General features: G+C 41.4%; 1 protein-coding gene across 1 annotated transcript; it reads right to left on the bottom strand.

Moving 5' to 3' along the window:
* Positions 1-889: 889 nt before the first annotated feature.
* Gclm (glutamate-cysteine ligase modifier subunit) lies at positions 890-22,713 on the bottom strand. The gene is made up of 7 exons (XM_027395641.2): positions 22,234-22,713; positions 13,101-13,166; positions 9,501-9,585; positions 5,464-5,523; positions 4,708-4,910; positions 2,955-3,069; positions 890-1,622 (listed from the first exon to the last, which is right to left on the bottom strand). Exons 1-7 carry the CDS (start codon positions 22,357-22,359, stop codon positions 1,453-1,455), a joined length of 825 nt encoding a protein of 274 aa, XP_027251442.1. The 5' UTR covers positions 22,360-22,713; the 3' UTR covers positions 890-1,452.
* Between the last annotated feature and the right edge of the window lie 56 nt (positions 22,714-22,769).

Below are 22,769 nucleotides of genomic sequence, written 5' to 3' on the forward strand. Positions count from 1 at the left end.
AAGCAAGGTTTTAAAAAACAATAAAGTTAATACCAAAATTCCCCTCAGAGCAGCTCAGCCAGCTCACTGCACAGATTTAAAATACAACATATATTTAAAGAAAGATTTATGCCATATGAAAATGCATACATTTCCAAATTTAAGTTACCTATATATTTAGCATTATACACAATGTAGTTATAGGCTTTCAGCTCGAATTCTACACAAGTTTTAGCAGGCAAATCAGTTGGTTTCACATAATTCTAATTGAGAAAACCATCCAATCAGTACCACAAAGCCTTACTTAGGAAAAAAGGTCGACTGTGTTGACTTAACATAGACTATAGTTCGAAGATGAAAATTTCTGAGCAAAATGTTTTTACAAGGCCTCTTTAAGAATACTGACATACAAAATCTCTTTTAAAGAAAAACCGAGACTGGCTAACAAGCACAAATTCATACCTAAGACCCTTTAATGCACTACAGGTAAGCATCATGGCTTCTTTGCAAACTTTCAGTTTTTAAACTAGTATGAAATTAAACTGAATGATTCCCCTTGGCCTTTTCTGACTTTACTCCCTCCCTGTCAGTAATTAACAGGTATAGATAACATATGTTTTACTTAGCTTATTGTTAAGCTGTCTCTCCAGAGCCCACAGTACCAAAAGCATGCAACGGAGTTAGTGAATACTCTTGAATGAGCAGCAACACACTAAGAATGTGTTAGGAGTTGCAAAGAATCTCAAGATCACAGTTGTTGCTTTTATAAAATTCCCAAACAATAATGTGAAAGCCTCAAGCCTCTTTTTCAGATTCACTTTGGCTTGGGTTTGTAAATAACAGGTAGAAGAAACATGACACAGAGCACATGGTGAAATCATAGTTAGGCTGAAAGTAAGAACACACAAGATTAAGTTTCCATTCATGGATCAAAGAATGAATTTTATTTACATTACTAGTAGATCCTAGCTGCTGTAGTTACACTGAGATAGGTTACTTTGCCAATAACAGGAAAAAATATCTTCCAGTATCTATTTTATCAACTGTAATTTAATTGCTTAGTTATAGAGTATAGAAGTATAGAGTAAGAAGCAATTAATGAATCTTGGAAATAAAAAATATGTATATATATCACCCTGATGCCTAAGCCAAAATATATCTAAAAACAAATTTTCTTGATTTCTATTACTCATAAAAATAAAGGAAATATATTGCAAGTATTTTTCTTTATAGACAATTTCAGTTAGAAAACAATAGTTTAATGAAAACAGTACAGCAGTTCCTGTGACTGTGCTGATGCGGAGGCAAGAGAAGTATTCGAAACTTGACAACACATTGCCAAAACATCACGTGCCTCAATGACACTTCCTATAGGCAACAGCTAGATTTTACACATTTCAATTTGATCTTGTGGAATTTTTATCTTCTGTTTGAGATAAACACGGGTCAGTAAGCACTGAGCTTGAGTTGTAGTTACGATCCCCTTCTTTTGGCTTGTAAAATGTAGCCTTTTGACTTGATGATTCCTCTGCTTTTCACAATGACAGAGTATCTCAGCAGCCACAGTGGCACCCATTCCTGGGCTTCGATGTCAGGGATGCTCTCCTGAAGGGCTTCTTGGAAACTTGCCTCTGAAAGCAGCTCTGAAACAGCAACCCCAATAGTTAGGGCTGACGACAAAAGCTCTTTACTGTGTAAGCAAGCACTGAAACACAATAAAACTGAATACAGGCTCAGAAGTTAGCTGGCTGGCAGAATGCTTGCCTAGAATGCACCTGGTATTGTTTACCCCACCCACATAGACCAGCTCTGATAGCACACAGCTGGAACTTGGGGGTGAAAGCAGGGGGCCCAGAAGGTTAGGTCATTCTTGGCTATACAGTGGCCTCTGGGCCAGCATGGCTGCAGGAGACCCTGTCTCAAAACACAAACAACAAAATGAATCTAAAAGGCATATATCCTCTATTAAACCCGACCAGTTCTTTAAAAACACATTCCTGTACCCCAGCCTCTTTAATTCACAACTTCTGGTTACTGGAGCCTGCAATTTCTGAAGACCATGTACTCCAGGGGACTCATGTACAACCAGGAAAAATACCCTATTTACAGCATTCCTATTACTATATATTTCATCAGGGGTTTTTCTAGGATTTATCCATTTACACACACTTAACACACACAAAGAGAGACAGAGAATGAATCACAATATTATATTTAATTACATTGGAAAATACTAACAAGTGCAAAAGGTCTACAAGTGCAAAAGTAACTACAGGGGGATTTAACTGCCCCATTAGTATATTTGGTATATAGCATAACATATTCTTCATCACCGGCAAAAAAAAAAAAAAAATTAGTTATTTCTATCACTTTGAACTTTTGTTTTGGCCACAGCATGATAGTTAAGTATATTCATCAGCACGTTACTCCCTTTACTTTCTTTAAAAAAAAAAAGTGGGGTCTGGAGAAATAGTTAAGTTCATAGGATCCCACCAACTGCTTTACAACTCCACCATTACAGAAACAAAAATAAAGATGTGTATGTTTTAAATTAACAATAATATTTCCATTTAAAAACACTGTACGTTTATCACAGCACACACTTAAAATGTCAACATTTGTTTTCTTTTTTTTTTTTTAAGGATTTATTGTTTATTATGTATACAATGTTCTGCCTGCATGTATTCCTGCACACCAGAAGAGGGCGCCAGATCTCATTATAGATGGCTATGAACCACCATGTGGTTGCTGGGAATTGAACTTAGAACCTCTGGAAGAACAGCCAGTGCTCTTAACCTCTGAGCCATCTCTCCAGCCCTTGTTTTCTTTTTTAGAACTTGTGTGCATTATGTTGGAGATCAAAACCAGGCTGTTGTGCCTTCTATCATTGGCCTGTACTTCCAGCCCACTAAACAAGTAGCTTTGTCTTCCAAGAGCTCATGATCGAGACCTATAGATGAAAATATCAGTCTTACCTTTTGGGTCATTATGAGTCAGTAGCTGTATGTCAAACTGTTTAGCAAATGCAGTCAAATCTGGTGGCATCACACAGCAGGAGGCAAGATTAACTTGATTACTATTTGGTTTTACCTAAAAGTAGAAATAAAATGAATTGTATTAAATTATGTCACAAGAGAACACAGAAAGCAGAGAACTACTATTCACAGTAGCTAAGAAACAGAACCAGCCTACGAATCCATCAACAGAATGGGTAAAGAAAACGTGACACATAAAGGTCACCAAAAAGGAAAGGAAACAATGACACTGGCAAGAAAATAAATGGACTTAGAAACTGTTACGTGAAGTGAAATAAGCCAGATTCAGAAAGGCAACACTGCCCATTTCTTCACGTGTGGGATTTTCATGGCAGGCTCTGTGTACGTATGTGTATATGTGTGTCTGGGTCATGAAGCTAGATCCTGAGGGGCTGAAAGAGAATAATGGAATACAACCGGGAGGAAAGGTAGGAGCCCCACAAGGGAGAATGGTGAGAGGGGAATTAATCAGAACTTAGTATAATATGTATGAAGATTCTATAATGAAGCCTATTGCTTTGTATGTTTACTTAGACAATTTTGTCTCTGTCTGCACACGTGTGTAGACTGGTGCATGTGGAAGTCAGAGGTTGGTATCAGGTGTCTGGGGTCTCTCACTGAGCCTGGAGCTCACTAATTTGGCTAGGCTGCTGGCCACCCACCCATCTCCAGGGAATCGTCTGGTATCACAGGCAGGTGTTGCCTGGCTAGGTGTTTTCATGTGTGCTTTGTTGGGGTGCTAGGAACTGAACTCAGATCCTCATGCTAATATAATAAGTACTTAACTAAGCCATTTCCCTAGTCCACTTTTTAAAAAAGAGCAATACATTTTAGGATATAAAACCATATTTGACAATTCATTTATAAAATGCTTTTGCATGTATTAATATGTGCCTTCTTAATCTGTGTTAGTGATAACTAGGATGAGGGAAAGCCAATACAGAATTACACTCACCACTGGAGTCATTAATAATCTAGTGCACCTGCCTCTGAAGCAGTGCTTCTGAGGGCAATGGTTTTATCAACAGGAAATCTATCTTAAGGTAGACCCTGAATGTCAAGGTTTCAGGCATACACGGAGACTCCTAACTTCCAGCAGCTGCAGTAGCCACAGTTACACACTTCCCAGAGCAATACGTCTCCAGCTGTGTCTTGGCCACATATTGCTACCAAGTCAACAAGAGAAGGAACAATATTTCCTATTGTCTTCCTACTTGTCATCGACTCTGACAGGTCTGAGTAAGCAGCAGAGAATGAAATAAAAGGAATAGAGACAAGATACAGGAAGTGAAGGTAACGTGCTGGTTACCTCCCTCATAATTTTGTAGGTTCTTAGAGTGGAAATGATGGCTTTATGAATCCTTTTCCATATCAGGTTCTATAGACTAAGTCTAATACCTCTCTACTTAATAGAAAAATATTGTTACATATATTTCCTTACTTAAGAAATCAGAGGCATAATACCCAAAGTGTAATATTTTCATCACACATAGCACTGATGAATGGTTTTAATTTACTTGCTCTGAAAACCTAGTGTTTAGTGTTTTCTTCATTTTAAGTGGGATGGATACTCAGTTCAATTAGACATTTTAAACTCAAAATCCCAAGCTCCTAAATGCTTTAGATAAAGCCTGCCTCAAAGCTCCCACACTTAGAGGTCACCCCACAGTGTCGGGATGTGGACGCCTTTTACCTGTGCCCACTGGTACAGCTGCTCCAGCTGTGTTTTGTCTAGGTCAGAGGTGCCTATAGCAACAATTTTCTTATTCTGAACTAGGTTTTCTAGTTCCTCCCAGTAAGGCTGCAGATGCTCCAAGGAAAGATTAACTCCATCTTCAATGGGAGGTGAAGCAATGATGACAGAGTCCAGTTGTGCGACTCCCAGGACGGAGCACGCTGATGGAAAGGAAGACACAAAACGGAGAAGTGTGTGTTACATACTAAAAACAAGTATTACGGTCTTCAACGTTTTCCACTGAATTCCATCTATGACATTAACTACTTTTGGTCCAATAGATTACTGAATAATTTACCTGTCATTTAAAACATGTGTATAAGTGCCCATTCACCTACTTCTCTTGCAGCAGATAAGAGGACTCTGGCCTGCTCTCTTACTTGTGGTTTTCCTTCCTTTATTTTTACCTAACCAATGCTGAAAATGAATTCACAGTATTTGTATTTTGTCTCTGATTTAGTATTTTATATATAGTGTAATATTTAAAGGGCTAATAAATGATTGCAGAGAAATTCTATCTTCAAGCAGATAACATGTAATACATCTTTTACATTTCTATCAAAATATCACTGTGTAAGTGAAGACTGGTTCTATGCAAGTCTTAAAAGTTAGGCTAAAGTTTAAATGGAAAAATTGATCTTTATCTAGATTGGCTGTAACTAACTTAAGATAGTTAAAACTCTATTATTATAAAAAAGATAAATTTTTGCTTACCCATATCAACTGCACTTCTAGTTGATGATGAAGAATTCGACCCTACAATGAACAGTTTTGCTGGATAACAAAGAAAAAGCTGATTACCACATGTATCCACACCTTACTATTCACTCCTGTGTCACAACCTAGTGTGCACAGTGTGTCCACACCTTACTGTGCACTCCTGTGTCCACACCTTACTCTGCACAGTGTATCCACACCTTACTGTGCACTCCTGTGTCCACACCTTACTCTGCACAGTGTGTCCACACCTTACTGTGCACTCCTGTGTCCACATCTTAGAATGCAGGATTACCTTGACAGGAATTGGCTTTCTTTTCCTACTTCTGTAATTGTATAGCTCCACTTTAAGACAGACACATGCACTTTCATTATAAATTTTAAATTACATGCTAGTTGTCAACATGTTTATTTCTCAAGAATAAAACAAACAATAATTCCCACACATTACAGTGCAGGGTAAATAGGACCCAAAGTTATTTTAAATGTCTATTTTTATAAGCTAAGCATTACAGACCAATTATGTGCCTTCTATAATAAGCCAAATCTAAGCAAGCCTCAAAGTGTGTAATGAGAAGAGGAAAATACATCCATACGTACATACATATCCACGATACAAAGTATGGTATAGCTTTTTAAAGCTCTAGTAGGTTTATCTTTTAAATTTTTTAAAAATTACTTTTAGTCATGTGCATGTGTAAATGTGTGAGTGCTGGTGTCCTTGGAGATCAGGTCCCCTGGAGCTGCAGTTACAGGATGTGTGCTGCCTGACATGGAATCTGGGAACCCAGCTCCAGTCCTGTGTAAGGAATGTGTGCCCTTCCCTGCTGATCATCTCAGAGCCCCATTTGGTTTATCTTTGTGTGGCAAATATTCTGTATGTGAGTCTATGTAGTAGCTATCTTAAAGTTCTAGGTAATGATGTGCTTAGTCCCAAATGAGGAAGATCAAAGGAGAAAAAGCAAAACAGAAGCGAGAAGTATTACCACGCAAAGCTTTTATGTAGTCACTTCTTTTGTTTCCCTTCAGTGCTGCAGATCAAACTCATATGTATGTATAGAACCCTGGTCTCCAGCCTTTGTTTTTAATGCTTAATTTTACACACTAAAAAAATTATTTTGGGGCTGGAGAGATGGCTCAGTGGTTAAGAACACTGGCTGCTTGCTCTTCCAGAGGTCCTGAGTTCAATTCCCAGCAACCACATGGTGGCTCACAACCATCTGAGATCTGGTGCCCTCATCTGGCCTGGAGGAATACATGCAGGCAGAACACTGCATATATAATAAACTTTTAAAGATTATTTTGAGACAAGGTCTCCTTTTATAGCCAGTCTTCCTTCAAGATCACAATCCTCCTGGAATGACGGGACTGCAGGTGCACTAACCAACCCTGTTTTTACTTCTTATTCTTGGCATCTTATTCTGCAATCTGACAGGGTGTAGTTCACTAAATGGGTTCCTGCCAGCGCAATATTTTGATAGTAAATATTTCAGTGGCAGCTCCAATTTTTGTTATATAAACAACTTGGTAACTTTTTATTCAACTTTATACTGATTCATTTCCCAAGGAAGAGCTGTTAGAAATGTGATTCTGAGTAAAAAGGACTGGTTGCACCTTGTGTTTTCCTGATGGGGGATGTCCTTCTGTGTATGTTTCTTTTATTGGTTGATGAATGAAACACTATTGGGCTAATAGAGGCAGGAAGATAGGCGGGAGTAGGAGACGAGAAGAATTCTAGGAAAGGTAGGCAGAGAGAGACGCCATGTTTTGAGGAAGGAAAAACAGGTCCAGACCCTTCTCTGGTAAGATAAGACCACGTGGAAATTAAATTAATAGAAATTGGGTAATAATTAAGACAGAGCTAGTCAATAAGAAGCCCTAGCCATCGGACAACAGTTTAATAATTAATATAGCATCTCCGTGTGTTTATTTGGGGCTAATGGCTTATCATTCAGAGGTGTAGTTCATTATCATGGAAGCTGGGAATATGGCAGCATGCAGGCAGACATGGTGTTTGAAAATTCTACATCTTGATCCAAAGGCAACAGGAAGTGAACTGTATCACTGAGCATGGCTTGAGCATGAGACCTCAAAGCACCCCGCCCCAGTGACAACAAGGCATACCTACTCCAACAAAGCCACACCTCCTAATAGTTCCACTCCCTATGAGCTTATGGGGCCAATTGCATTCTACCACAACACTCATGCACAGTACTAGTGTTCAACATATGCAACAAATGTCCTTGTGTACTTGTTTATCTGTCCCCTCTTTTCTACTACTAGATTGTCCTAAAACATCTGGATCCTGGTGTGACTCCTGACAAGCAGCCATTATGACTCCCATAGCAGATAAGTCAGTGTTCACTAACCAAGTCCAGCTTTAGCACCCACAGTACACACTGAAAAACTTTCCCTGGCTGGGGTACAGCTTGATGGGAAAGCATTTGTCTTGCATTCGTGAAGCCCTAGGTCTCATCTTCCTCCCCTTGCAACAAAGAAAATACTCTCACTACTAGTCCTTGGTGCCTAAATTTTACCATCTGGAATGGCCTTTTCTCCCTCTCTGAAGGATAGGATACATCGAGATAGAAAGGAGCAAGCTTCTCTTATGGTAAGAATTTTATTACCTCCTATCAAAATTCTCAAACCCTACAAGAATGGAGGACAACTTAGAGTGGGCCCAGAACAGTGATGAATTACATACAGTCAGCTACACAAGAATATTGGCTGTATTCCTTTCCTACATAAGCAGTGACATGAAATTAGCAGAAAACACAGGTTTTGAAGTCAGGCATACCTCCATAGCCTGCTGGTTCATCAATTCACTGGCTGAAAAACAGCCTTCTTTTTTCTTCTTTTTTAACTGGTGGGGTTCATTATGTTGCTAGGCTGGCTAAAACTTCTAAGCCCCTGTCACAGCCTCCTAAGTAGCTGGAATTACTGTTGTGTGTCATTATCCCAAGGTCTATGCTAACTTTCATGTTGATTAATGTCACTGGTGTGGTGGGGATAATAGTCCTGAAAGGTTTGTTTTGATAAGTGTATGAGGAAATATAATCATAAAGGGACAGTTCAGTGCTTAGCATAAAGCAAGACTCAACTGATGGTATTATGATTGGAATGAAAAGGCCATTCCTGTCTCGTTATCCCATCATACATGTCCATGTCAATATGTTAGCAAACAAATTATTCATTACTACCTTGTGGCAAGCACTGCCATAACTATGTGCCTCCTTTGTTATCCCATCCATAATATAAAGAAGCCTGTGAAATAATTGTATCCCATTGTAGAGATAAACAAATTGAGGCTTGGAGCGGTTGAACATTACATTATTCTAGGCAGTAATCTACATCCAGGAACTTGAATCTAGGCAAGCTCAGGGCTTTAATAAACTCTGCTATGCTGTCTATCAGCTGAGGGCAGAAACTTAACTTTTCACTGGTGCCTCCTGAAATGCTGCTGTGACTGACAAATGCTGAACATAAGTATTACTCTCTTCCTGCATAACTGGTTGCCCAGACTTCCTTCTGTACTTCCAGGCAGCCCCAGTACTTCTTACCAGCACCCCAGGAAAGGGAGGTTTGTTCTGCACATTCCCTCTCCTCTCTGTTTCCCACTTTAATCTTTCTAATGCTGAGTACACATAAATCACACAGACATAGAAACATCAAGAGAAACATCAAGAGGAACAGTAAGTGGAAGTTTCATTCTGACTCCACGGTCCTCAGCTCTGACTTCCTATAACTCACCCTTAAGAGCTGAAATTAGGGGCTGGAGAGATGGCTTAGTGGTTAAGAGCACTGGCTGCTTTCTAGAGGACCCTGGTTCAATTCCCAGCACCCACATGGTAACTGTCTGTAACTCCAGTTCCAGGGGATCTGACACCTTTACACCAATGCACATAAAATAAAATAAATTTTTTAAAAAACTGACATTACTAATGACCGACTCACTAGATGTCAGAAGGAAGGATTTACTCTCATGTGCCTCAGTCCACAGCATAGGAGAGTAAACTGAAAAGGGTGGAGCTTACCAGAAACTTTCATTTCCTCTCTTTCATCGGGGTTTATCTTCTCAACTGCGTGAGACACAGTGCATTCCAAGACATCTGGAAACTCCTGCAGGAAACACAAAGTACAATGGACATAAAATGAGTACTGTTGATTGTAAAGTTTCTTATTGTCCTAAGCACTTCAGAAGCAATGGTTCTTTTTGAGGTCTAATGGGCTTTCCAAGCGTAAAGTACAGGTGTAAAGGTTAAGTGTGTGCATGTGTTTTTATTTTTTGAGAAAAAAGTCTCATTTTGACCAGTAAAGAGTTATATGAAGTGTTAGAATCACTGGCACAGGAAATAATTTTACTTCAAAATTAATCAATGAAAATTACCTATTTTGAATAGTGACATGTTAAAATCTTTTTAAAGATCTTCTTTATACTAAGTGTCTTAATTGCTGTTCTATTGCTGTGAAGAGACACCATGACCAAGGCAACTCTTATAAAAGAAAGCATTTAATTGGGGGCTTGCTTAAAGTTTTAGAGGGTTAGTCCATGACTATCATGGCAGAAAGCTGACAGGCAGGGCACTGGAGCAGTATCTGAGACCTTTGCATCCTGATCTACAGGCAGCAGGCAGAGAGAGAGACTGCGCCTGGCATGGCGCACTCCCATGTCTATGCCCACTCCCAATGACATGCCTCCTCCAACAAGGCCACACCTAATCCTTCCCAGCAAACATATAAGCCTATGCCATACCAAAGGCTTGGTATCCTTACTTGAGCAGACGGACACATCTAATGGTGTGCAGCTATTGATCTAGCAAATGCTTTTCTCTCGGTACCTGTCCATAAGAACCACCAGAAGCAGCTTACTTTCAGTTGACAGGTCAGCAGTATACCTTGACAGATTTAGCTCAAGGATATATTAACTCTTCAGCCCTCTGTCATAACTAGTTAGAGGGATCTTAGTCATCTGTCTCTTACATGAAATATCAGACTGGTCTCCTATATTGATGATATTATGCTGATTGGACCAAGTGAGCAGGAGGCAGCAACCACTTTGGACTTGTCGGTAGCACATATGTGCATCAGAGGATGGGAAATAAATCCAACCAAAGTTCAGGGGCCTCTACCTCAGTGAAATTCTTAGGAGTCCAGTGGTGTGGACCATGCAGAGACACTCCTTCCGAGGTGAAGGATAAGCATTGCACCTGCCCCTCCCACCACCAAGAAAGAAGCACAGCAGTTACTGGTCCTATCTGGATTCTAGAGACAGCATGTTCCTCACTTGGGTGTGTGACTTTGGCCCTTTATACTAAGTGTCAAGGAAAGCTGCTAGCTTTGTGGGGGCCTGGAACAGGGCTCTGCAACAGGACCAGGATGCTGTGAAGGCTGCTTTACCCCTTGGACCACATGATCCAGCAGACCCTAGTGTACTTCAGGTGTCAGTGGCAGATAGGGATGTTGTTTGGAGCCTTTGGCAGGTCCCTATAGGTGAATCACAGAAGAGATCTTTGGGATTTGGGAGCAAGGTTCTACCATCATCTGCCCACAACTACTCTCCTTTTGAAAGCCACTTTTGGCCTGCTATGGGCCTTAGGGGTAACTGAATGTTTTACAATGAACCACCAAATCACCATGAGATCTGAGCTACCCATCATAAGCTGGATGTTATTGAACCCACCAAGTCATCAAGTAGGACATGCACAGAAGCAATCTATTATCAAATCAAAGTGGTATATTCATGATCAGGCCCAAGCAGGTCCTGATGGCACAAGCAGGTTACATGAAGAAGTTGTTCAAATGTCTGAAGAGTCAAAACCCACTCCCCAATGACACACCTCATCCAACAAGGCCACACCTCCTAATCCTTCCCAACAATCATATGAGCCTATGGATAGCTATTCTCATTCAAACCACCACACCAACTTAAACAAATCACCTTATCATTCAAGCTTTAATCTGTTAGGTAACATAGCTGCTTTTTCTTCAAAAAAGGTTTTTAACAGCAACTGTAGGGGGGCTGGAGAGATGGCTCAGAGGTTAAGAGCACTGACTGCTCTTCCAGAGGTCCTGAGTTGGGTTCCCAGCAACCACATGGTGGCTCACAACCATCCGTTATGAGATGTGGTGCACTCTTCTGGTGTGCAGATACACATGGAAGCAGAATGTTGTACACATAATAAATAAATAAAATAAAATAAAATAAAATAAAATAAAGAGCAACTGTAGGTTCCCAGCAATACTGAACAGGAAGAACAGAGCTTTCTCATTCACCTCCTATTTCTACACACACTTTGCCTCCCCCATTATCAGCACCCCATCAGAGTGCTTCACCTGCAGTCATTTAGTAGGTACCCTTTCCAGGTCGGCGGCTTTCACTTAGCGATATGCACTGCAGGTTCCTTCATGTATTTGCTGGCTTGATAGCTCATTACTTTTCAGGACTTGGTAATATCTCATTGCACAATTTGTATCTCCATTTGTCTACTGAAGAACATTTAAATTACTTCAAACTGTTGTCAATTATTGACAAAGCTGGCACAAACATCCCTGTATAGGGTTTTTGTATGCATAAATACTCAAGTCCTTTGGGCAGATACCAATGCATAAGACTGCTGGACTATATCACAATAGTATATTCAGTTTTGTAATCACAAATAGTTCTTTTCTTAAATATAATTTTTTAAATGGCAAGAGCCATCCCAATACATTACAATGAATAATTTATTAGCATAGCGATAAAAGAATAGCATCTATCATTCAGAAACAAATTGCCTAAGATCTAACAAAGCAAATAATGTCTTCCTTGTGGCTCCTATACACATTATCATACCCAGCACAAAGCAGTACAAAGCATTGACAAAGTCAGACACAGATAGAAGAGACCATTATTTCAGATAAACAGACATTAACCAATTTCTGTATAGCAGCTAGATGGTTAAAAATAGTACGCCCAAAGGAACCAGTATTTCCAACATATTTTCTTTGTTTGAAACAGAGTCCCACTATGTAGCCAAGGCTACCCTGGAACTTTCTCTATAGCCCAAGCTGGCTTCAAACTTAAGCTTCCCAAAGGCTGGAATTATAGACATATGTCTGGTTACTCTTCCATGCTTTTAAGTAGTGTATGACTGAACACGAGCCTCTGTCTCTCTCTGTTGGATTTCTGAGCAGCTGCAGAAACTTACTGGGTCTGTTAACTTTTTTGAAAATAGCAGGTATTGACATTTAATGAAGTATATAGTCCCTTACTGTTTTCATAAGAAGCTGACGTTTAAAAAGTTGTTCCTACCTATATTATTGGGGTGACATTCTACTGAAGCCACCTACCAGGCAAAGTTGGTAATCATTCTTCTACTAGACCAAATCTTAACTGGAACGAAACACCAGTGGATGAGGAAACTGCAGTGGGAACTAAGCAGGGAAAACTAAATTTGGAACTGACTGGAGACCAGATATTCTGCTGCATGCTCAACCCTACAAGAGCAGACTGCCACTTCAGCAAAAGAGCCACAAAGAGCTTCATGGCCAACTGCCTACTGGACTTACTTCACCCACCAAACTGGGAAAATCAACTTCCTGCTGACGTCACATCTGCTTAGGCCTGCATATTTCTGCATTCAGATTCCACTTACCCTGACCAAATCGGGGCTGATCTGGGAACTCCACTCATTCAAGGTCTTCTGGATACAGTCTCGAAGCTGCAGAAAGAATAATTTTCAAAGTTAATTAACAGCTCTTCACACCCAGTAGTACTTCAGTAAAGAAGTACCAGGAAGTGAAGGAGGGGAGAGGTATTAATAGAAAACACTATACAAACCCATGTTTAATTCTCTAAGATTTTTGCTTCCAACACTATAAATTCAAACCTTGTTTTATTTTATTCTTAATTTTTTGAGACAAGAGTCTCTCCACATAGTCCTGGCTGTCCTGGAACTCACTGTGTAGACCAGGCTGGCCTCAAACTGAGAGATCCTCCTACTTCTGCCCCTTGAATACTGTATTAAAATGAACCACCACATCCGGATTTCAATTCATTCTTGGCTGAAAGTGATAGTTCAATTATTTTGATGGCAATTTTGTACCAGTGAAACTTTAAGACATTAAAGTATTCATAAAGAAACAAAAAATTTATTTCAAGAATAAGGTTATAAAAAGACTTAGGCCAGGTTGTAGTGGCACAAAACTATAATTCCAACACTCAGGAGTCTGAACAGAAGTCACATAAACCACCATGTCACCATGCTACCTCAAAAACAACTAATGGGCTGCAGAGAGGGCTCAGTAGTTAAGAGCACTTGTTGCTCCTACAAAGGAGTTGGGGTCAGTTCCCGGCACCCACATCCAGCAGCTCCCAACTACCAGCAGCAACTCCAGTACCAGGGATCCAGCCTGGCTTCTGGCCCGTGGACTACTGCATGCATGTGGTGCATATACAGACAAGCAGCAACACACACATGCACTAAAATAAAGATAAATTTTCAAAAAGAAAGACTATGTGTGGCCAGAGGAACTTCTACATTAGATTCCCCTGTGTGATATTATTAAAAATTCAAACCTAAGGCTGGAGAAATGGCTCAGTGGTTAAGAGACCTGGCCATTCTTCAGAGGTCCCAGGCGCAATGCCTAGGACCCATACAGCAGCTCACAACTGTCTGTTCCCTCCAGTTTCAGATGATCCAACACCCGCTGCTGGCCTCCACTGGTATCAGGCACGGAAGTGGTGCACTGACATGCATGCAGGTGAAACACACACACACACATACATAGTTAAAGAAAACCAATCTGGCTCAGGGATACAGCACAGTAACAGAGCAGCTGAACAGTCCCCAGCACCAACACACATAAACATCCAAACTCTGAGCTCAATCAAGGATCTGCCAACCAGAACTTTCATTTTAACAAACATTGCAATCACTACATAATTCTACAGCCTGAAAGCTACCAGCATGGATCACCTTGCATCATGACAATCTGTAAGTCATCTCCTAACACAAAGGGACACTTCCTACCTTATCTTATAGAGTATTTTTTTCACTTTTAATGTCATCTTTTATTCCAAATACTTAAATAGTCAATGTAGAAAGTGTATAAAAATAATGGGAACTTTTGCCTATTCTATATTGTCCTGGTCACTGTAAATTTATAGTAAGTCTGCTTCTCTTTCAGTGTTGTGCTGGATATTGAAGATTTGCCTCCCCAAATAAACTTCAGTTTCTTGTTGTTCATAAGATAACTTGCTGGGATTTGGCTTAGAATTGGCTTCAGTCTGTTAGGGAGAACTGACTTCTGAGATTAATGAGTGTTATCTATGCACACGAAGTATCTCTTAGTTACCTGGCTTCTTTCCTCACCTTTAAAAGTTTTGTTATTAGGTACTTCTCACATATTTTGATAGATTTATAATTATTTATAAAGTATTTTTATGCTAGTATCATTGTATGTTGTAAATTAAAATATGCATTTGTATTTATCTCAATGTCAATGATAGTAGTCTCATATAAGATGCATATTTACTTTAATGAGTGAAGACCTAGATATACATAGCAAAAATATTAGAAAATGTTTTATTACTATATACCACACATGTTAGTGGCATCTATTCTAGTAAGAAAAATATGCCATTTCATTATTCACCAAACTTATTCTCAAGTTTTTATTAGATTTATTCATTTTATTTCTTTGTGTTTGGCCTGCATGTATGTGTGTACACCATGTATGTGCTTGAAGCCCACAGAGATCAGAAGAATGCATTAGATCCTCTGGAACAGGAGTAAAAAGGCTGTGAACCATCAAGTGGGTCCTGGAAATCAAACCCCAGGCCTCTGGAAGAGTAACAAGTGCTCCTAACTGATGAGCCATCTCTCCAACCCCTCAACTTAACTCATTTTTTAAAAAATGTATTGTTTTATTATGTGTGGGTAGTCAAAGGACAGCGTCTGAGGTAAGTTCTCTCCTGCCTCGGGAATCAAGCTCAGGCTGTCCTGCCTGGAGGCAAGTGACTGGCTGAGCCACCTTGTAGCCTGGCCCGAAACTTATTTTTGATCACTAATTAACCAACTCTGGCAGCTATAAATCACTGCTTTAAAGATTACCAAGGGCACAGTGGTTCACATTCTATGGGCAATCAATGAAAAAGGAAATGAGTAACTAAAAGCCCCTGAATTGCAAAAGCATTTGCTTATAGCAATAGGGCGAAATTTTTGAACTCACTATCTCAGCTATGATTGCTTATGATAAAGACTGATACAACATGCATTTTTATCACTTCTCTGTACAGATAATTACAAGGGACAAGAGGGTACCTATTCAAGGTAACAGAGCCACTTATGTTAATATTTGTGCCACCCACAATACCTCCCCGGATTTGTTACAAGCTCTGTATTGTCATACAAAGCATAATTAAATTAAACTGAGTCAAATGAAAGTCATCTGATAAGCCTTTCCACATAATTACAAATATGTATGTGTATTTCTTTTTTAAGTTCTGGAGGTTTTGTTTTTGTTTTACAAAGAATTAAGTTTCATTATTGTGTTTTTCAAAACAGAATTTGTTTTGTTGTTTCTTTTCTCCTTACTCCACATTCCTCTCCCTCCCTCACATCCTCCTTCCTCAATCCCTCTCTATTTTTTTATGCACACAACCTTTTGTCCCCCTTTTCAACACCTCTTGTTCCCCTCGTGGCCCTCTAGTGTTAGTCTAGAGTCCCTCACAACTCCTCATTTATACACCGTGTGCATGTGAAGAAGTCAGCATCCTCTTACAGACTAGAAAGGACTGATGAGAGGTTAACAATTCAAGGCGCAGTGCTTTAGCTCCCATCTTGGACATATTGTAAAGTGCTTCCCTCTGGGAAGAGGACGGGTTTATACAGCGAAGTGCAGCTGATGAATCCCTCAATCCAAGAAGATGAGCTTATCTTCAAAGGAGTGCCTCTTTTCTGAAACCTTTTTTTTTTTTTTTAAAATCAGTCTTGGATTCTGGACAAATTGTAGAAAAGTTCTACAGTTAATTACTTGAGAAATTCATTAGTTGTAGCTTAAACATAATTTTTAATCTTATAAATTACATATTATCTATATTGCCTGAATATTCACCTTGGATTTTTCATTTCCTAGTCTCTTTAGTCTTATGATACTCACACAAGATCATTAAAGATAAATTATAACCACAATTTAGCCAGTAGATCTGGAACAATGTAACAACTTAAAAACTACCACACAATTCTATTGGTCAAACACACACTACATGTCCTTTTGGGGGGTGGTAGAGTTGAGTCTGATATAGCTCCCAAATAACCCTGCTGCTTCTACTTCCCAAGTGCAGGGATTCTAGGTGAGCACCACCAAGCCCAGTTTTCCTGTCCAACTTTTGACATTCCAACACTACAATGCTGTCATGTACAACAGTCAGGCTCCAGAACCACACAAAAGAGTTACAAATAAATGTTTTCAGTATGTTTACAATTTTGTGTTAGGCCACATGTGCTGGTTGTATGTGGCCGCATGGGCTGTAGGTTGGACAGTACTAAACAAGCAAAAGTCTCACAGAGACTTTTCATTTCGTTAAAAACCAAACAGGATGTGGTGCTGGTTTAGAGTCTCAGCACTGACAAATGAGTAAGAGTAAATTTATTTTTCTTTTTAGAGACATGGTTTCTCTGTGTAACTCTGTAGACCAGGCTGGCCTCAAACTCATAGAGATCCACTTGCCTCTGCCTCCTGAGTGCTGGGATTAAAGGCAGGGGCCACCACCGTAAATATTTTTAAGACTAATACTTTATTTCTTAAAATTCTAGACAAAAATCCTTGCAAAGATCATAGAAATTTTTCAAATGTATTTAAGGAGCTAGAGGAATGGCTTATCAGTTGAGAGCACTGTTGCTCTTCTGGAAGACCTGGAACTCTACCAATGTGTAAATTTGTTTTAATTAGAGTGATGTATTTTTTCCCTTTTTTGGGATCCTCCTAGGTAGTCAGCTGCATCAAGATGACCAGCCACCAACAATGAATGCAAACTTGATACTGTCTATGAGGAATACATAGCTACAGAAGTTACTGCCAATGCTCTAAGAGTAGAGGGTTAGGGTCTGAATCAGGGGTAGGAATGGCAAATGAGGTCTTCTCATGAAGCAGTTACAGCAATGTGTACCCTGCTGCTGAGCAAGGAGCATGCTCACTACAGACCACAGAGAACTGGAGCAAGAAAGGGCGGGTCTGCTGGGATACAGTGGGGAAAGAGAGGGAGGGAGAGGGAGAAGGAGAGGGAGAAGGAGAGGGAGAGGGAGAGGGAGAGAGAGAGAGAGAGAGAGAGAGAGAGAGAGAGAGAGAGAGAGAGAGAGAGAGATTGATTCCTGGATGGCCAGATACTACCATGCATTAGCAGTTGGGACCCCCAAAGAGCTGGTAGAATCCTCAAACTGTTCAATCCCTCTAAAGAAGATGATGTCCAATAATATGTTGTCATAAAGCCCTTAAACAAAGAAGACGAGAAGCATTAAGATTCAGCATCTTGTTTTTCCACCTGTCCTGCAATCACCAATTGCTCTGAAAACACTCAGAAAAATGAGGCTGCAGAATACACTAAGCTTTTTCTTCAAGGACTTTAAAGAGGACATGAATAAATGTCTCAATGAAGACTGTCAAAACACAGTTGAATGAAATAGTGAAAACAGTGTAGGATACTAAAGTAGAATTGAACAAAGAAGTAGAATCACTAGCAAAAACCCAGACTAAAATAAAACTCAAAATGAGAAACTTGGGCTATCAAACAAACCCCTCAGAGATCAGTGCCTGGTTCGACTACCTTGGAGTAGGTGCTTCTGACAATAGATGGGAATTAACACAGAGACTAAACAGGCCAATGTTTGGAGAGTAAAGACTTCGGAGCACACAGCCCCACGTGGGATGTCTTCACCAAGCCCCTTCTCAACGCTCAGTGATCTACCCAGAAGGTGGAAAGATTGTAGGGGCCAAAGGTGATGGGTGACTCCAAGGAAACAGTGTCTTCCAGACACTGAGGACTGATGCACATGCAAACTTGCAGACTGTAGCAACACACGCAAGACCTGCACAGGTGCAAGCCAGAAGGGTTCCCAGCTCTGAGAGGGGGAAGTGGACACAGGGCTCTACCTCTAACCTTGAAGCTATTTGCAACTGATATCAACATGCAAAGAGAAAAAACAATCAGTTTCTCCAAAGCAGTGTCCCTGGGTATATCAACCACACTCCAGGGCAGGCCCCATGCCTGGGCATAGTTGGGCAACACAAAACAACTCCACCACTTTTTTGAGGACTTTGTTTTGCTTTGTCTTGTTATATTTATGTCTTATTGGTCTTTTGCTTTTTCATTTTAATTTTTTTTGTTTTTTCAGAGAGAAGATAAAGTTGAATGGGTAGGAGGTGGGGAGGAGGATCTAGGGGCAATCACAGGAAGGAAAATAGGATCAAAATACAGTTTGAAAAAATTAAATTAAAAAAACAAAAAAAGCCAGGCGTTGGTGGCGCACGCCTTTATTCCCAGCACTCGGGAGGCAGAGGCAGGTAGATCTCTGTGAATTCGAGGCCAGCCTGGTCTCGAGAGAGAGTGCCAGGATAGGCTCCAAAGCTACAGAGAAACCCTGTCTTGAAAAACCAAAAATAGAAGAATCTTTAAGAGAAAAAAAATTATCAGGCCTTGAAAAAACATAGCGGTTGTTTTTTGTTTTTGTTTTCCAATTTCCTTAATCTCTTAAGGGGATGTGTTTCAAAAAGCACATCCCACTTTGATCTCTGGTGGTTAGGAAATTCTTCATGCAGAGGCTGAGATGGTTCCGGTGGTAAAGTACTGGCCACATAAGCATGAGGACCTGAACCTAGGTCCCAGCACCTAAAGCCAGGCCTGGTGGCAGGGGCCCAGAACCTGTAGTGGTGGGGCATGGCGGGGCAGCGACAGGTTAGTTTAGCTAATCCGTGAGTTCTCGGCTCAGTGAGACACCCTGTCTAAAATTCAAGATTGAGAGTAATAGAGGAAGATATCAGCCATCAGCCTCTGGTCTCTGAGGTCACACACAAAAGAGAATTCTTAGACACAGAACACACCCACTGAATTCCAATGAAGCTGATGGTTTCCTTAGATATGCTGACATATCCTGGAGCTTTTCCTCAGCGTCTTCTAGTTTTAGTTTCTGAGTAAAACTCTACAGACCATAATTAATCCTTTAAACAATGATCTTCAAACTGTGTACATTAGTGCATTTAACAATCAATTTTTTTTTAAAGAAAGATTTATTTATCTATACCAGTGGTCTATTTGCATGTATCCCTGCAGGTCAGAAGAGGTCATCCGATCCTATTACAAATGGTTGGGAGCCACTATGCGGTTGCTGGGAATTGAACTCAGGACCTGTAGAAGAGCAGCCAGTGCTCTTAACCACTGAGCCATCTCTCCAGCCCCCAAGAATTAATTTTTAAAGAGCTGGAGAGATGGCTCAGTGCTTAACCTTCCACTCTTGCAGATGACTCAAATTTGATTCTCAGCACCCACAAGGCAGCTGCCAACCGCCAGTAATTCCAGCTCCAACGGGATCTGTCACACTCACGTGCACATACACACCCAAAATTTCAAAGTCAATTATGGAGGCTGGAGAGATGGCTCCGAGGTTATGATCACTAAATGCTCTTCCAGAGGACCTGAGTTCAATTCCCAGCACCCACATGGTGGCTCATGACCATCTATAATGACATCTGGTGCCCTCTTCTGGTGTGCAGGCATACATGGAGGCAGAATGTTATATACATAATAAATAACATCTTTTTCTAAAAAAAAGTCAATTGTTTTTATAAATGCCAAATAATGTTGAGGAATAAGAGTCATTGACTAAGTTGGGTCACTTTAGTGCAGATTATTTATTTATTTACTTATTTATTTGTGTTTTTCCAAGACAGGGTTTCTCTGTGTAGCTCTGCTGTCCTGGAACTCAATCCGGTAGACCAGGCTGGCCTCAACTCAGAGATTCCTGCCCCCAAATTCTGGGATTAAAGGCATGCACCACCATGCCCAGCTTTAAAAAAAAAATCAATTTTTATGAAGTGCAACAGGATTGAAAAAAACCGTCTAGTACATAGTATACAAGGGTTAACAGTATCTTTCTGTGCAACCTGTTTCTAATATGTTCATTATTAACACACAGAAACAGAAACCTATGAACTGAACGGATAAAATGTATTTATTATTCTCCATCAAAACTTTTGGAAGCCTCTCTGATGATGGTTGAGATACACTGACATTCTTGCAGAATTAATAAAACATTAAAAAGCAAAAACCTTTGAAAGCCACTAGAGTGTGTTGTGGTTAGATAAGGTAAGAGAAATGTTTCACCCAGGACATTCACACTCATAGCAAAATGCCCTATTGAACTCAGGGCAGGGAGAAATTATGCCTCTCTATTACAAAATACAGTAATACCTCTGGTAGAGATAGGCAAAGTGGGCAGTTTAAACAAAACATACAAACGTAGCTGGAACCTGAACACACACAAGCTAGACTAGGGACTCACGTTCCTAAATCTGACCTCGAAGGCTCTCAACTTACAATGAGAAGGGTGCCGGGTGCTGTTGTATAGTCTCATTAAAAGATCTGCGGCTTGTCTCAGATCATATTACAATTTAGGAAATGTATTCTTTAATCAGGATGTGTTTATCTTTCTGATGATGTGGTTGATAAAAAGTCTGTATGCTCAGTATTTCCATATAGCATCTTTTACATCCCACAACAGCTTGATGAGAGGTTATTACTCACGGTTAAAGTTACAAACAGGAAAACACTCTCAAAATCATACAATTCCTAAATGTCAAATGTTTTATTTTTAAAGTGTTTCTGTATATCTTCTTTATTTTTTGAGACAGGATCTCACATCGTAGTCCGGGCTGGCCTCAAATTCCACATCCTATTGCCTCAGCCCATTGAGTCTGGTATTAGAGGAGAGCATCACCATCCCCAGCTTATCATTCCCAACACAGAACAATTGCACACCTGTTGGTTTTTTGCTTTGTTTTTAAGTGGTAAACTCTGCAATTAGTTTCATGGTTGATGGAGAACTAACTACTGGGCCAGGAATGGGTCATTAACACAAATGCAAGACGTTTTAAATTCTACATTCAACTTTGTCACTTCCAACTAGTAATTAGGGTTGGGGCGGGGGGGTGGGGGGCGGTGTTTAAGACAGGGTTTCCCTGTGTAGCCCTGGAACTCGATTATGACCAAGCTGCCCAGGAACTAAGAAATCCTCCTGCCTCTGCCTCCCCAGGGCTGGGATTAAAGACGTGTGCCACCATGTCGTTAGTTTTGAAGCAAATAAAATGTTAACCCCAAATCTAAATCCAGCACAGTAGAGAATCCAATGGCAATGATGTTCAAAGTCCAGCGTATTTGTTAGTTCATCTACCAAGCACTAACCCAATATCCCTTTGCGTGGCTAGGGGAGATTTAAGGGCGATGAGGATGCAGGGCTGCAGTGGCTCTGTCCAACTTCCCCAGCCAGGCAGGGGACCCAGTGAGCCGGAGAGTTGTGCCAGATCAACTAAGAGACGCTGGCCGAGGCGCCTCGCCCCTCGCCAAAGTACGGCGGCACCTGCTAGGGCGGGATGGCACCCGGCTCACCGCGACCCCTCTGGGCATAGCCTCCGGGACGAGCCGAGCCCTGGCGCGCGTCCTGCCCGTCCCCAGCCGCCCGAGGCCCGCGGGACTCCTCGCAGCCCCCCGCCGGGGCCCGGCTCCACCGCGCTCACCTCCTCGCTGTGCGTGGACGGGCACTTTTTCCGCAGGCGGCCCCAGTTGAGCAGGTTCCCCGTCTGCAGGTGCAGGGTGCGGGCCCGCGCCAGGAGCGCCCCGGCCGCGCGACTGTCGGTACCCATGGCAGCTGCCGCCCTGAGGGGTCCGGGGAGCGACGGGGCCGCGGAGGGGCGAGCGGGAAGGCGGCTGCCTGGCAGGGCGCGGTGTCCCAGGCCCGAGAGGCGAGCGCGAGGCTGCCGACTCCGCGCGGCCACAGCCCGGTGTGCGCTCGGGCCCGAGGAGGCCGGGCGGCGGCGGAGAGGCGGTCCCGGAGGGTGGCGCTGGCGCGGACGGCCCCTGCGGCTTCTGCGGCCACCGCTCCAGCCGCCGCCGCCGAAGGGAGAGAGCTGTTTCCTGGAAGACAATGACTAAGCAGAAACCGACCCCGAGAAAGTGCTTCGTAACCGTTACTCGTCCCGCGGCGGCCCAGGGGCGGGGCGCGGAGGGCCGGCGGGGCGCAGGCCCGCGGGTGACTGGCCCTCGGCCTGCGGCG

Source organism: Cricetulus griseus, assembly GCF_003668045.3.
Source record: "Cricetulus griseus strain 17A/GY chromosome 1 unlocalized genomic scaffold, alternate assembly CriGri-PICRH-1.0 chr1_0, whole genome shotgun sequence".
NCBI lineage: Eukaryota > Metazoa > Chordata > Mammalia > Rodentia > Cricetidae > Cricetulus > Cricetulus griseus.

What these genes read in the sequence shown, in the direction of transcription:
- Gclm (XM_027395641.2), bottom strand. Translation starts at nt 22,359, where the DNA reads ATGGGTACCGACAGTCGCGCGGCCGGGGCGCTCCTGGCGCGGGCCCGC. An exon ending in CGTCCACGCACAGCGAGGAG is followed by an intron (nt 13,167 to 22,233) that starts GTGAGCGCGGTG and finishes TTCTTTCTGCAG; the next exon opens with CTTCGAGACTGTATCCAGAA. An exon ending in AGCTGTACCAGTGGGCACAG is followed by an intron (nt 3,070 to 4,707) that starts GTAAAAGGCGTC and finishes TTCTACTTTTAG; the next exon opens with GTAAAACCAAATAGTAATCA.